Raw genomic sequence first — 15,445 nt, 5'->3', positions numbered from 1 at the left:
ACATTCTAATAATAGAAATATTAACAAAAACCAACAACCACATGATCAAGTGTGAATTGCAGCGGAATAGCTGCGCTTGATTGTAGTTGGCTTAGCACATGAAGTAGTGGAAAAATCAACAAGAATTCACAAGGCGAACTTAGCACAGTGCGTAGGCAACTGGCTGAGTCAGTGGGATCGTCGGTTAGAATCCTACTGAAGGAAGTCTGATGAGGAAATGTGTTGATTTCCGAAATAGCTATGACTTCTACCATTAGGTCAAATTATTGTTGCTTTTTCATAATAAGTTTTTCATTAAAAACGGCCTCAAGCTCAATAAAAATTGTTGAATATAATTTTTTTGGTGGCTACTTTTTCGGGTTTTTTTTAATATAACAAGTGCAATTTACAAAAACTGGCGTTGATATTTTGTTGCTAACGGTCTCCCGCGTTTTATTTCATATTCATGTTTATAAGGAAAAAAGTGCAAAAATCCCTCACCAAAAAAAAATTCTCAAAAAGTAACGCGATTTTTTAGCTGTTTGAAACTTGCATTTCATTCGACTTAAATTGTATAGGGTATTAAACTGCATACCCAAAAATTTTCGAAAAATTCAGAATAAAAAAAATTTTGATGAAAATTTTTTGAATTTTCCTAAATTTTGTGTAAAGTTTGAAACTGTGAATCATACGGTTTTGGTTAAAGCTTGAACGATATTTTTAAAGAAAATTAACAAAAAAAAAACATTACGAATATTTGAAGAAAACCAACACGTGGTCATTTGTTTGAGTCACTGTATGTATATTGGGTACGTGTAATTCTAAGCAAATTTGTCAAAGAAATAGGGATGCAAATGATACATCGATGTTTTTGAAACATCGAAAATATCGGTTCAATTTTTGATGTTTGCCGTCGATGTTTACAATTTACTGGCATCGCGAAATTGACGATACATCGATGGCAGTTTTACCGACGTTTTAAACCTCGACTTTAAGGGGGCTATCCGACTTTCTCTCGACATGTCTGACTGACCTTAAATTTATTATTCCCTCAGAATGTTTTTTGTTATTTATGGCCTTATAACAATTATATACACCAATTGTATTGAGCTTGAGGCCGTTTCTTATGAATAATGTTATTGAAAATTAACAAGCTGCTATTTCGAAGATCAGCACATCTCCTCAGCGACCGCGGTTGAAGAAGTCTGATGAGTAGATGTTGTGATTTCCGAAATAGCAGCTATAATATAACTTCTACCTTTGTAAATTATTGTTGCTTAATAAAATTGTTGGATTTATTCTGAGTGCTAATAACCTAACAACTAAAACAGAACCGACCACCGCTTAGAATTTCAACGAGATCATGCCTAGGATCTTTAGGCCCGAACGACCTTACGATGGTATGCATTTTGATTATAATTATAGAAAGGGTGTAGAAAGGATAATAAAATACAGGAAAATACATTCATAATTATTCAAGTATTCAATATTGCTTTAAATTTAACTAGAACTTAACAAATTGTAAAACATCGGAAACCATTGATCTATCGATGCTTCTCTGGCGATGTATTTTAGCCTCGATGTCCTTTTTTCTGATGCATCGAAACATCGATGAATCGATATTACTGCTCAAAATTTGCATCCCTACAAAGAAACCAGGGGCCAAAAATCAATTTGGAGTTTGCCAAATTGCGAAAATAAGTCTAAATCGGAATAGCTTTGGCGCAGGTATTCAAGTTTTTCTTAAACCAATCTTTGAAAAAAGTTAAAAAAAACAACATCCAAACTCTCATTATTACGATTGAACGTCTGCCGTCGCACCCCCACGACACGGGGTTACAATTATAGCAAAAAATAAACAAACAAAAAATCAATATCGCGTGCCATCTAAATTCCAAAACAAAAGTCGTCTGCCGCAAAAAAAAAATATATTAAAAAGATGTATTTCCGCAAAGCTGAAACTAATAAAAATGATTCCTTTGCTACTACAGCAAAAAGAAAAAACGGCGTTTTACAGCATTAACTACATTTATTTTTGCTGGTTTTTTATACTTAAACTGAGATTTCCAGTTAAACCAAAGGTCCGTTTGAACTCTACACCTTCAAAATATCGAGTAAAACCGAAACCGAAACCGAAAAACCGAAAAAAATGCAAAAAAATCGCATAGTTTGTTATTTTAATAAAGCTTTCGGTGTAAATTACATGAAAATGATGTGAATCGTGGCAGAAAATAAAATTCCATCGTAGATTTTTTATACTTCGCTCATTTGCATACATATGTATATTATGAAGTATATATAGTATTACATATATTCATAATTACATATAAAAATCACGGTAGAACAACTAAGATATTAAACACAAAAGTACTCACAAACAATTCGTCATTAAATTAACTAAATCTGCTAAAATCGATACCATCTTCTGCGGGAAGGTGTATATAGGAACAACTAAGCGAGCCCTAGGCACGCACTTAAACGAACATGAAGCAGATATAAAGAAACAAAAAAACAGTACAGCGCTTTCACAACACATGCGAACTACTGGGCACTCAGCAGACTTAGCAAACACCAAAATAATCGGCATAGAAAAACGAGAAAAAACCAGATACACATTACTGCCATCCCTAAATTGGCGCGTCAAGCGCCAAACAACTGTCAAAAATCCTCATGCCCATACAATTTGTATGAAGCATCCCACAATAACGCGGCGCTAACGCCGAGCAAATGGAATTTTCATTTTTGACAGGGCGTTACGTGTTGAAGTTGGATGCGGAAGACGGAAAGAAAGAGAAAGGACAAAAAAGTGAAAGAGGAAACGAGAATAAAAACGAGAGGATCTGAGAAAACGTCAAAAATTACGACGCGTTGATTTGGGGATAGCGCGCGCTGACACTCGTCGACAATGGATAACGCAACGCTTAGCGCTCCAATTTAGGGACGGCAGTTAGAAAGCTTAAGGATTTTGCAAAAAAAGGGAAAACACAATAAACAAAAAAGAAGACACCGATGACATTTTTGCCGCCTACTTGTTATGCTTATAAAATTCAAATTTAGTTTTTAGTTTAGACAAAACTACCACAGAAGATGGTATCGATTTTAGTAGATTTAGTTAATTTAATGACGAATTGTTTGTGAGTACTTTTGTGTTTAATATCTTAGTTGTTCTACCGTGATTTTTATATGTAATTATGAATATATGTATATATGTTTATTTGCTCCTTTATTTAATATCATACATGTATTTATATTTTTTGTAACAGATAATTAAATAAACACGCCCCTGAAGATGCTAAGAAGATTAGCGAAACGTTGGGCCGTAAGTGAAACAACCTCGGTTTATTTACACTAAATAAAAGAGATCAGACAAGCCTATCACAAATAAATTTTCACAAAAAATTGGGGTATATTTTTTTCGGTATAGAACAATCCTAGGTGGTGAGTGCATAAATGCATGAAATGTGCTAGTCTTCCACGCAAAAATCTGAAATGTGCTAGTCTTACACGCAAATACTGAAATGTGCTAGTCTTCCACGCTAAAACCTGAAATGTGCTACTCTTCCACGCAAAAATCTGAAATGTGCTAGTCTTACACGCAAATACTGAAATGTGCTAGTCTTCCACGCTAAAACCTGAAATGTGCTACTCTTCCACGCAAAAATCTGAAATGTGCTAGTCTTACACGCAAATACTGAAATGTGCTAGTCTTCCACGCTAAAACCTGAAATGTGCTACTCTTCCACGCAAAAATCTGAAATGTGCTAGTCTTACACGCAAATACTGAAATGTGCTAGTCTTCCACGCTAAAACCTGAAATGTGCTACTCTTCCACGCAAAAATCTGAAATGTGCTAGTCTTACACGCAAATACTGAAATGTGCTAGTCTTCCACGCTAAAACCTGAAATGTGCTACTCTTCCACGCAAAAATCTGAAATGTGCTAGTCTTACACGCAAATACTGAAATGTGCTAGTCTTCCACGCTAAAACCTGAAATGTGCTACTCTTCCACGCAAAAATCTGAAATGTGCTAGTCTTACACGCAAATACTGAAATGTGCTAGTCTTCCACGCTAAAACCTGAAATGTGCTACTCTTCCACGCAAAAATCTGAAATGTGCTAGTCTTACACGCAAATACTGAAATGTGCTAGTCTTCCACGCTAAAACCTGAAATGTGCTACTCTTCCACGCAAAAATCTGAAATGTGCTAGTCTTACACGCAAATACTGAAATGTGCTAGTCTTCGACGCTAAAACCTGAAATGTGCTAGTCTTCCACGGTAATTTGAGATGTGCTACTCTTCGTTGGGAGCGACGATCTGCTCTTTTGCTAAAGTGCCAGGCCACTTGCTCAAGTTGGTGAATACCACTATTGTATTGTGAATGTGTAAACTGCTATGTTGACCGAAACAATAAAGTCAGATTTAACTTTTATAATTGACAGAAAAAATAAAAGTCAAGTTTTAACTTTTATTTTTGACCGAAAAAATAAAAGTCAAATTTTAACTTTTGTATTTGACTGAAAAACTATCAATAAAAAAATAAAGGTAATTGCTGACTTTTTTGAAAACTGTAAAAAAAATAGATCATATAGGATTAACATTCCTTGGCTAACAAGTATCACATTGCTATATACAAATGTTAAAAAGAGCAATTCTTTCCGACTGACTTTTTGAATTGAAATTTTGAAAATAACTATTATTTTCGGTCCCTGCAAATAATGATTACTTTATGATTTTTTATTTTTTCGCTTAGAAGTAATAATTATTATTGAGTTTAATTTTTCCACTTAAAAATAATGATTATCTATAAAATTTAAAAGGCCAAATAGATGCAACCAACTGAAGTTTCGACTTGAAAGTTTTTATACTTATTCCTTTTATTAGGGTGTCGCTACCTCGGAAAACGATACGTGCGAAATCATACTGGTGTAGCCTTTGAGTTTTTTGAATAATCATTATTTTGAAGTGAAAAAATAAAACTCAAAAATAATTGTTATCTTTGAGCGAAAAAATAAAAATCGTAAAGTAATCATTATTTTTGACTAAAAAAATAAAAATCAAATATTAATTATTACCTTTAATTTTTGTTGGTTAAACTCGAAATATAAAAATCATTCTCAATCACAGTAGATCATATGAATATAAATACGTGAGTGTAGTTAAAATTGTTTAGTTACAACATTGAAACTTGTTGTTTTTTTGGTTAAAATTTAAAAAATAATGATTATTTTCCATCCCTGAAAAAAATTCTAAAACCAAAAACGCAGTTTTGCTATATTTGGCCCATAGCGTCGTGAGTATATTGATTGCTTGGTGTGTTTTGAAATTTTTTTTGATTTCAAACTGTTTCAATCTTCTTACTCAGAATTTTTAGAAACATTTTAGGTACGCAANGTTTCAAGCTGTTTCAATCTTCTTACTCAGAATTTTTAGAAACATTTTAGGTACGCAATTTTATAAGTATAGCCCATTAAATTACAAGAGGATAAAGTGCAAGTTTCAAGTGACTAAAAGTAACGTTGATTTTATATATATATTTATAATTTTTTTGCTGGCGGTGTCACGCATTTTCTCCCATAGAAAGTATGTGCGACATTTTTTATATGGAAGAAAATGCCCAGCATCGGTTATAAAAAACTCCTAAAAATGAACGGTATTTTGTAACTGCATGAAACCTGCATTCTATCCTACTCTAATTTAATGGGCTATAAAACTGCGTTCCTCAAATTTTTCTAAAAATGCTGAGTAAAAAGTTTGAAATTTTGGGAAATTTTTTTGCATTTTTATAATTTTTGCACAAATTTTGAAATGCGCATTTAAATGCAGTTAATTATATAAAAAATGATGTAGACTTTTATAAAAAAATGTAAACATTAAATAAAGAAAAGAAATGCAGACTAAACTGGTTGAAATAAGGCGTTTATTTATTTCTGCCACTAGTATTATGAACTTCTTTCAGGCACACAATAAATATGTTGAATTAATTTTTTTTTTGCATCGAGCTTTTTCGACATGCCTTAAGTTACTTTATCAGATATGTACACGCTAAAGTATTTTTAAATGCGTATAAATTTAATTACTGTCTTTTGTTTTGTTACTAATAAAATATTTTTCAACTTAAATAATAAAGTAGGTTTGAAACCCATTTATTCATTATTTATTATATGGTGGGACAGCTTCTCAAACTATATTGATGCAATTTTTTCATGTTAAGTTGTTGGAAAATAATTACCATCTTAATCCCGGGATTGTATGAACGATGTCACGAAAATCCCGGGATCGCAATAATCGAAAAAAAAACATTCATTCTCCATGCGAGTTAATCGTAGCGCTTTCGGCAGAAGCAATACTTTGATATGAAACAAAATAGTTTTGAAAGCTAATGTTATTCCATTTCACAGAAAAATACTGCCGTTGACCCAAAACTACTCCTTGACCTTAAAAAAAAATTGTCAAAAATTGTGTTCTGCCAAACAACATGCAAAATCCAACGGATTTGTTCCAAAAAAAATTGTTTGTATGTATATAGATTTTGAGACCAGAAACACGATTCCACTGTGTCAAAATTAAAAAAAAAAAAACACACCTCAATTTAAGAAATGCATTTTTGATTGCATTTTTTTTTANCCATCTTAATCCCGGGATTGTATGAACGATGTCACGAAAATCCCGGGATCGCAATAATCGAAAAAAAAAAATTCATTCTCCATGCGAGTTAATCGTAGCGCTTTCGGCAGAAGCAATACTTTGATATGAAACAAAATAGTTTTGAAAGCTAATGTTATTCCATTTCACAGAAAAATACTGCCGTTGACCCAAAACTACTCCTTGACCTTAAAAAAAATTTGTCAAAAATTGTGTTCTGACAAACAAAATGCAAAATCCAACGGATTTGTTCCAAAAAAAATTTTTTGTATGTATATAGATTTTGAGACCAGAAACACGATTCCACTGTGTCAAAATTAAAAAAAAAAAAACACACCTCAATTTAAGAAATGCATTTTTGATTGCATTTTTTTTTATTTTATTTGCATGCAGCTGTGCATCCTTCTCACAATTTTATATCACTCGNTATTTTATTTGCATGCTGCTGTGCATCCTTCTCACAATTTTATATCACTCGAATAACAAGTACGCTGTAGTGCTATTCAAAATCATTAATTTGTGCCATGGGGTAAATATTTAGGCCCTGTGAGAGCCAAGTTTAACAATTTTACACCAAACTTCGAATCTGCTGAACGAGTCTCTACTCTGAAATTAGAAGGAAAAAAATGCAAAAAAGTCGAAGGAAATTTCGAAGTTTAACTTCAGAATCATTATAATTTGGCTCTCAAGGGGCCCAGAGACTTGGCTCAAATTAAAGATCTTGAATAGCACTACAGCGTGCTTGTTATTCGAGTGATATAAAATATTGTGAGAAGGATGCACAGCTGCATGCAAATAAACAAAATTCAATCAAAAATGCATTTCTTAAAATGAGTATTTAAAATTTTGTTTCGATTTTGAAATAGTGGAATCGTGTTTCTCTTTTCAAAATCTATAATACTAGTGTAATAAATCATAAATNTTTGTCAAAAATTGTGTTCTGACAAACAAAATGCAAAATCCAACGGATTTGTTCCAAAAAAAATTTTTTGTATGTATATAGATTTTGAGACCAGAAACACGATTCCACTGTGTCAAAATTAAAAAAAAAAAAACACACCTCAATTTAAGAAATGCATTTTTGATTGCATTTTTTTTTATTTTATTTGCATGCAGCTGTGCATCCTTCTCACAATTTTATATCACTCGAATAACAAGTACGCTGTAGTGCTATTCAAAATCATTAATTTGAGCCATGGGGTAAATATTTAGGCCCTGTGAGAGCCAAGTTTAACAATTTTACACCAAACTTCGAATCTGCTGAACGAGTCTCTACTCTGAAATTAGAAGGAAAAAAATGCAAAAAAGTCGAAGGAAATTTCGAAGTTTAACTTCAGAATCATTATAATTTGGCTCTCAAGGGGCCCAGAGACTTGGCTCAAATTAAAGATCTTGAATAGCACTACAGCGTGCTTGTTATTCGAGTGATATAAAATATTGTGAGAAGGATGCACAGCTGCATGCAAATAAACAAAATTCAATCAAAAATGCATTTCTTAAAATGAGTATTTAAAATTTTGTTTCGATTTTGAAATAGTGGAATCGTGTTTCTCTTTTCAAAATCTATAATACTAGTGTAATAAATCATAAATTTAATAACTAAATTAGCTTTCAAAACCATTTTGTTTCATATCAAAATATTGCTTCTATCNATAAAATTAGCTTTCAAAACCATTTTGTTTCATATCAAAATATTGCTTCTATCGAAAGCACTACGATTAATTCGCATGGAGTGTTCAAAAAGCACACTGTGCAGCGGCCGCCCGCTGCATAGATTACTTCAAAAAAACATTTTTTCGAGGAATATAAAAATTACATGACACATGAATAAAAACGTTGGTCATTGATGAACAAAAAAGCAGGTAAACTCGTAATTGAACCTTTAAATTGCATATTTATTTTTTTGGTCAAATTTAAACGTTATTTTATTATTTTCATCGTTATTTTTAGTTTTATTGTTTTCGTTTTGAAACATAAAAATCATAAGATAACGATTATTCTTGCTCGAAAAAAAATCGAGATTTAACAATTTTGCAATGATCTATAATCTTGGTATTTATTAGTTATTTTCAGTCTCTGCGAAATACTCTGTATAAATGTAAAGTTTATTTAATTTATAAATTTTAGTGACTTGAGTCACATACTTGCATACATATATACAATTATCTATTTACATCCTCTTAGTACATCCCGTACCTTCTACCACTTTGTACCACTTTTTAGTTAATCACCGATAAAAATAAATCATTAACATTAAACTTCATCTAAAATCAAAATCCATCAAATCGTACTAAACTTTTTAGAATCGGACAATCCAGGTTCAACAGATTCCGAAGTTAGGAAAATCCTAACTCTTCACATACCAATTACAGAATATGACACATTAGGATCCGAGTCCGATAATGACGTGTCTGCCCGCGCAATGAACTCAACGAAGTACCGTACTCAACGTGGTAATGATAAATGTTCTTTTATATTCTTCAAATCGTATAGGGGCGTTTCTTATATGTGTTAATATTTTATGTGATTTTGGATTTAAAATTTAGTTCATCTGCGTAAGTCAGATATTTTCTGAATGTGCTTGGAAGACATGCCAAGGTCTAGTTAATTTTAGTTGTACGTATTTTTATATAACTATGTACAGTCATGTGTAGAATATTGAGACTGCCCAGCAAATTCCTGATGGTTACTTTGAACTTCGAGGATATGCAGTATATATTATAATAATACTTAATAAAAATTTTTTATGTAACGAAAATTCAGAAGTATTTATAATGCCGATGAATTCCTTAAGTAAGTATGCATAACAACTTCCCAATCCTATTAAAAATTATACAATAACTTTGATGCGAAAAATTTAAGATTAAGGAAGTATACCCCGGAAGAAAAGAATAGAATATCTTTATAGTAGATAAATTGAATTAAAATTAGTGTTTTTGGTTGATTGATCAAAGAAGCTGTTAGTTTTAAGTTGTCCCTTTCACAACTGTGGGTTATTTAATGAGCAGGGAACGGATTTTATGCAAATTGTCTTTTTTTCTGCTAAAGAGATAGAGTATATTCGATTAAGAATGTCCATGATTTACATAGCTTTCCCTGATTCCATATATACACATTTGATGTTGCTTTTTTTAAGATATTTGCCTTTTCTAACTTTAATTTAAAAGGGCAAGGAAAAATTCCTTATTCCTGATAATATGAAAGTTTTAAACGTTCCAAATTTATATTGGACGCCACTTGTATCAACTCACGCCGAGCGCACGTTTCGTACATTCAAGGCTTTTCTTAGTGAAAATCGCATAAAAATGCTGCCAGAAAACTTCAAAATGCATCTTGTGATTCAATGTTACTACAACAATAGAGATTAAAGTTTCGTGAGTTAAAAACTCGAAAGGAGAAAATAGTCAAAGGTGCAAAGTACAAGTTTTGCTTATAATGAAACTAGTTCATAGTATTTCTCTTTTTACTTGTGAAATAAACATTTTTAAAATAAATGTATGTATTTTTTGATTATTTTTCGGTTTTTGTCTTTTTTAAGTGCTTTCTTTTGCTTTTTTTTGCGCTTTCTAATGCCTTTTCCTACCTATTTCGCTATTTGATTTTACCTTTTCTAGCCGATCTCGTTATTTTATTTTGCCTTTTTTATAGGTTTTTAGGTCCTGGAAATCCGTTCCCTGGTAATGAGTAATAGCAGTCAATATTCAAAAGACCTTTTTTGTGGTCTTAATATTTTACACATCACTGTATGTACGTACTAACTACATATGTGCATATGTCAACTTGAATCTTGGATCTTAATCAGTGATCGGACTTCAAAAAAATCTGTGTGGTAGAATCTGGAAAAAATGTGGTAGATCTCAGGTTTTGGATCAAACTTTGTACAAAAATTAAAAAAAAATCTGCAAGGTTTAACATAAATTGCAAACATCTTAATTAGAATCTTAAAAAAAATTTATTTTAGTATAATAAAGTGCAAGATTGAGGTTGCTAAAAATTGCGTTGACTTTTGGCAAAAGCAGTTCCTTTCATATCAAGATATTTTTCGAACATTTTAAAAGATTTCTGCAACCTTGCGGAGTGCTGCCAGTTTTTCTTTTTATCACATCACGATGTAGCGAACAAATGTGGCACGTTCCAGAAACCGCTACTTGGGATTTGCCGATTTTGATAATTCGAAAGTAAAAGTAAACAACGCTTTAGAAACTTTAGATGCACTGAAATATAAATATAATATAAATCATATATTTTGCAGTTTAACACAATAAAAAAACGTTTCCTGCCGAAAAATTGAATATTGAAAATATTTAATATTTTATTTACAGTTTATTTTATAATCCCATTCTCCCTATTGTTAGTGTTTAGTGTTGGACAATTTTTGCTCTTACACTTAAGAAAATTATGTCGAGCAAAACTAAAACTACTCAAAAATGCGAATATGTGGTAGATTTCAGACCTTGTGTGGTAGATGTGGTAGATGTGGTAGATGCTCAAAAAAGTGGCAGATCTACCACAATGTGGTAGAAGTCCGATCACTGATCTTAATAATTAAAATTTCCGCGAAAAGCACCATCATAGGTATGACTTAATTATTTTGGGGCTGCCTAAAGCTTTGGTTTCCTCGAAAAACAGTGCCGTAATATTACGTCCGTACCTTACCGAATACTATTCTCAACGCTAATAGCAGTACCGCTTTTATGTAAGGTGAAATTAACGTATAAAAATGTATATTTATTGTTTTTATTTTGAGCAAAAGGATTGTAAACAAATTTACTTATACACCGCAACAAGTTGACGTCGCCAAAAGATAAATACATATGGGCAATTCACAAGGTGTTGTGAAGTTATATTTTCCTAACAAAAGTTGTGTTAAAACACGACGGTTGTGAACACCTGTTACGATTATTTATTATATCTCAGCACTTAACCTCACATAACACCGAATAAACATAGGTTGCAGAGTTGTATCGTCATGTGTTATTTTTCTTCACAAAACAATAACAACATTTTTACAACTGTCATGAAATATCATGACTTCACGACAAACACGACAAATACGACACCTTGTGAATTGCCCAATAGTTCTACAGTGTAGAATCTACACCGTCACTTCCGCTGTCACAAATATTGCGGTGCCGTCAAATTACATTACTGTGTATTGCCGTCATCTTAGTTGCCACCCGGTAATATACAGGGTGTCCCAGAAATAACGTGCCAAACTTTAGGGGAAGGTAGNAACTGTGTATTGCCGTCATCTTAGTTGCCACCCGGTAATATACAGGGTGTCCCAGAAGTAACGTGCCAAACTTTAGGGGAGGGTAGGTGGGGTGTGAGCTCTCTGATAAACAAAAAAATTTCAGGTAAAAGAGTCACCGTTTTTGAAATATTTACATTTTTTTGAATTTAAAAAAAATCGTGCATTTTCATGTATTTTCTTTAACTGCATCAACAAACCAGGCTATACTTAGTAAATTTTTTATGTAAAATACTTCCAGATAGTTGCTTCTCCATACTCAAATGCAATGTAGTTAAAATATATAAAGGAACCATCATAAAATTAGGACTATTTTGGGATTTTCACCTTTTTGATATTTTCTTCCCCAACTTTGACTATCTCTGTCGCAAAAAAATGTACTGAGCTATAACTTTACATTACATAAAAAATTGTTCATTTAATAAAGATTTCAGAAAGGTGCCACTCTTACTGTGTCGCATAGACAAAAAAGTTATAGCCGCTTTTGTGGGCAAAGGACTGATTATAGCGTGCTATAATGTATTTAATAGATTTAAATTTAAGTTGCTCTTGTTACCGACCAATGACATGCTAAATAGTACACAGGTACATTATTATCTGCTAATGTCATTATTTGATGTTACATACCGGCATTCGGACTAAAGTCTATAACAAGAGCTATATCTATCAATATTTTTTGTGAAGGATGGGTGCACGTGAAATAAAATATACATAAGTTGTTGGAAGAAAAATTTATTCATTTATTGATATATGCTCAAATTGGCGACCTTCTACTCTAATACAAGCTCGGCATCTTTTAAGAAGGACGCTTTTAGAGATCTTAAACTCAACTGGGCTATCTCAGCAGCAGCTACATTTATTTGTTCCCGCAAATGCTCTCCGTTTTGAATTGTTTTTGAATAAATTTTGTCCTTAAGACAGCAACCGTAGAAAAAATCTAATGGATTCAGGTCTGGCGATCGAGCGGGCCACGTGATTGGCCCGTATCGTCCAATCCATCGGCGAGGATAAGCTTGGTCTAAATGAGCTCTTACTTCACGCCCGTGGTGAGCAGGGCACCCGTCGTTTTGCAGCCATAGTCTTCGACGCAGGTTTAAGGGTACATCTTCTAAAAGAGTTGGAAGCCGTGCCTGAAGGAACTCTAAATAACTGTGAGAGTTGAGCGTTGGCGGCAGTTCCACAGGTCCCAATATCTGACAATTAAAAATACCGCACCATAAATTTATCTTGTACCGGCACTGCGAACGATCTTCTGTCATTTCGTGAGGATTGTCTATCTGCCAACTGTGCAGGTTATGTAAATTACAATAACCATCACGTTTGCATGATGATTCATCGCTCCAAATTATTTGATTAAAAAAATTGGGGTCTGATTCATGTATTCGCAACATTTCACGGCAAAATCTAACCCTCGACAGGTAATCTCTTTCTTGTAGAGCCTGAACACGTTTAATGTGGTAGGGATGAAATCATGGACTATTAAAGCTTTGTGAACTGTAGTTTTTGGTATTCCCGTCCGTCTTTCCATCACCCTCACTGAAGTCGATGGACCTAGTTCCACTTCCTCTAATACAACTTCAACATCTACCGTTGCATGACGTCCTGTTTAGCTGCCACGCCTTCCAGGTATGCGAGCTTAAAAAAGAGAAAAATTACAGTTGACAAGCAAGCAAATGAGAAAGGTGTAAAAATCACTCACCTTCATATATTTCTCTATGGGTCCGGGCGAATACTTCACGACCAGGATGCCGACGATTGGGGTATCGCTATGCATAGAGTCTTTGAGCAGCTCTGGCATTACAGCAAGCTTCACTGAGTTAGGTGAATATCCGCATATTTAGGCCACGTATACTGCGTGTTCTCTGTCATAGTANAGCAACCGTAGAAAAAATCTAATGGATTCAGGTCTGGCGATCGAGCGGGCCACGTGATTGGCCCGTATCGTCCAATCCATCGGCGAGGATAAGCTTGGTCTAAATGAGCTCTTACTTCACGCCCGTGGTGAGCAGGGCACCCGTCGTTTTGCAGCCATAGTCTTCGACGCAGGTTTAAGGGTACATCTTCTAAAAGAGTTGGAAGCCGTGCCTGAAGGAACTCTAAATAACTGTGAGAGTTGAGCGTTGGCGGCAGTTCCACAGGTCCCAATATCTGACAATTAAAAATACCGCACCATAAATTTATCTTGTACCGGCACTGCGAACGATCTTCTGTCATTTCGTGAGGATTGTCTATCTGCCAACTGTGCAGGTTATGTAAATTACAATAACCATCACGTTTGCATGATGATTCATCGCTCCAAATTATTTGATTAAAAAAATTGGGGTCTGATTCATGTATTCGCAACATTTCACGGCAAAATCTAACCCTCGACAGGTAATCTCTTTCTTGTAGAGCCTGAACACGTTTAATGTGGTAGGGATGAAATCATGGACTATTAAAGCTTTGTGAACTGTAGTTTTTGGTATTCCCGTCCGTCTTTCCATCACCCTCACTGAAGTCGATGGACCTAGTTCCACTTCCTCTAATACANGCTGCCACGCCTTCCAGGTATGCGACCTTAAAAAAGAGAAAAATTACAGTTGACAAGCAAGCAAATGAGAAAGGTGTAAAAATCACTCACCTTCATATATTTCTCTATGGGTCCGGGCGAATACTTCACGACCAGGATGCCGACGATTGGGGTATCGCTATGCATAGAGTCTTTGAGCAGCTCTGGCATTACAGCAAGCTTCACTGAGTTAGGTGAATATCCGCATATTTAGGCCACGTATACTGCGTGTTCTCTGTCATAGTATTAATAACACAATGTTCGAAGGGTATAATTTCACTAATTCCGGTAAGTAACATAAAATAATGTCAGAAGCAGGTAATAATTGATCATTGATCGGTAACAAGACCAACTTTAATTTAAATCTGTTAGGTTGCAAACAGAGTGGAAGCGAAGCCGAAGACGAAGATGAAGACGAAGCCGAAGACGAAAAACAGTGCGGTAGTAAACATATGAAAGTGATCACAGTGCAAGCAAAGACGGAGACGAAGATGAAGATGTTGCGCAAGCGGTCAGCTTGAAACAGTGCGGTACTGTTTTCAAAGACGAATCGCTTGCTGTGATGAGTTGTTTACAATTTATTTAACTGTTTGCAATTGTGAAAAAACGCGTTTTTTAAGAAATTGGATAAATTTTTGGTAAAATGTAATCACACGTATTAATTGGCATTCTTGTATATTCGAAAAATTTCTGTCCGTCTTGCCGTAACACATAATACAAGTGGCGAAATTCTCCAAAAGTTGTCCTACGCAAATTATTTCATGAATTGCTGTTTTTTCTTTATTTTCTTTTAATTTTATCTAACAAAAAGGGTTTTATTTAGAAACAAATCTTCATATCATTCATCTTCCACTATGTACACTCGCCAGCTTGCCCGCAACGCAAGCAATTCTTCTTCGGCTTCGTCTTCATCTTCGTCTTCGGCTTCGCTTCCACTCTGTTTGCAACCTTAGGCTTTTCTGATCTAACCGTTGGGTAAATAAAAATACTTTATTTAGCTTTTTCCCGACGTTTCGCTAAGA

The 15,445-nt window shown here is 33.9% G+C and overlaps 1 protein-coding gene across 1 annotated transcript in view; it reads left to right on the top strand.

Annotated features, from left to right (window-relative positions):
* The window catches only part of LOC108359648 (Down syndrome cell adhesion molecule-like protein Dscam2), a 235,765-nt gene that overhangs the window by 216,229 nt on the left and 4,091 nt on the right, over nt 1-15,445 (top strand). The window contains exon 20 of the mRNA XM_017611583.1: nt 8,928-9,077. Within this exon, the coding sequence (XP_017467072.1) occupies nt 8,928-9,077 (150 nt within the window). The remainder of the gene's footprint in view (nt 1-8,927; nt 9,078-15,445) is intronic.

The sequence above is a fragment of the Rhagoletis zephyria genome, unplaced genomic scaffold (genome assembly GCF_001687245.7).
Source record: "Rhagoletis zephyria isolate East Lansing unplaced genomic scaffold, Rhagoletis_zephyria_1.1 Rzeph_scaffold_00429, whole genome shotgun sequence".
NCBI classification, from domain to species: Eukaryota; Metazoa; Arthropoda; class Insecta; order Diptera; family Tephritidae; genus Rhagoletis; species Rhagoletis zephyria.
The sequence above is the reverse complement of the archived record's forward strand: the minus strand, read 5'-3'. Positions and strand labels throughout refer to the sequence as shown.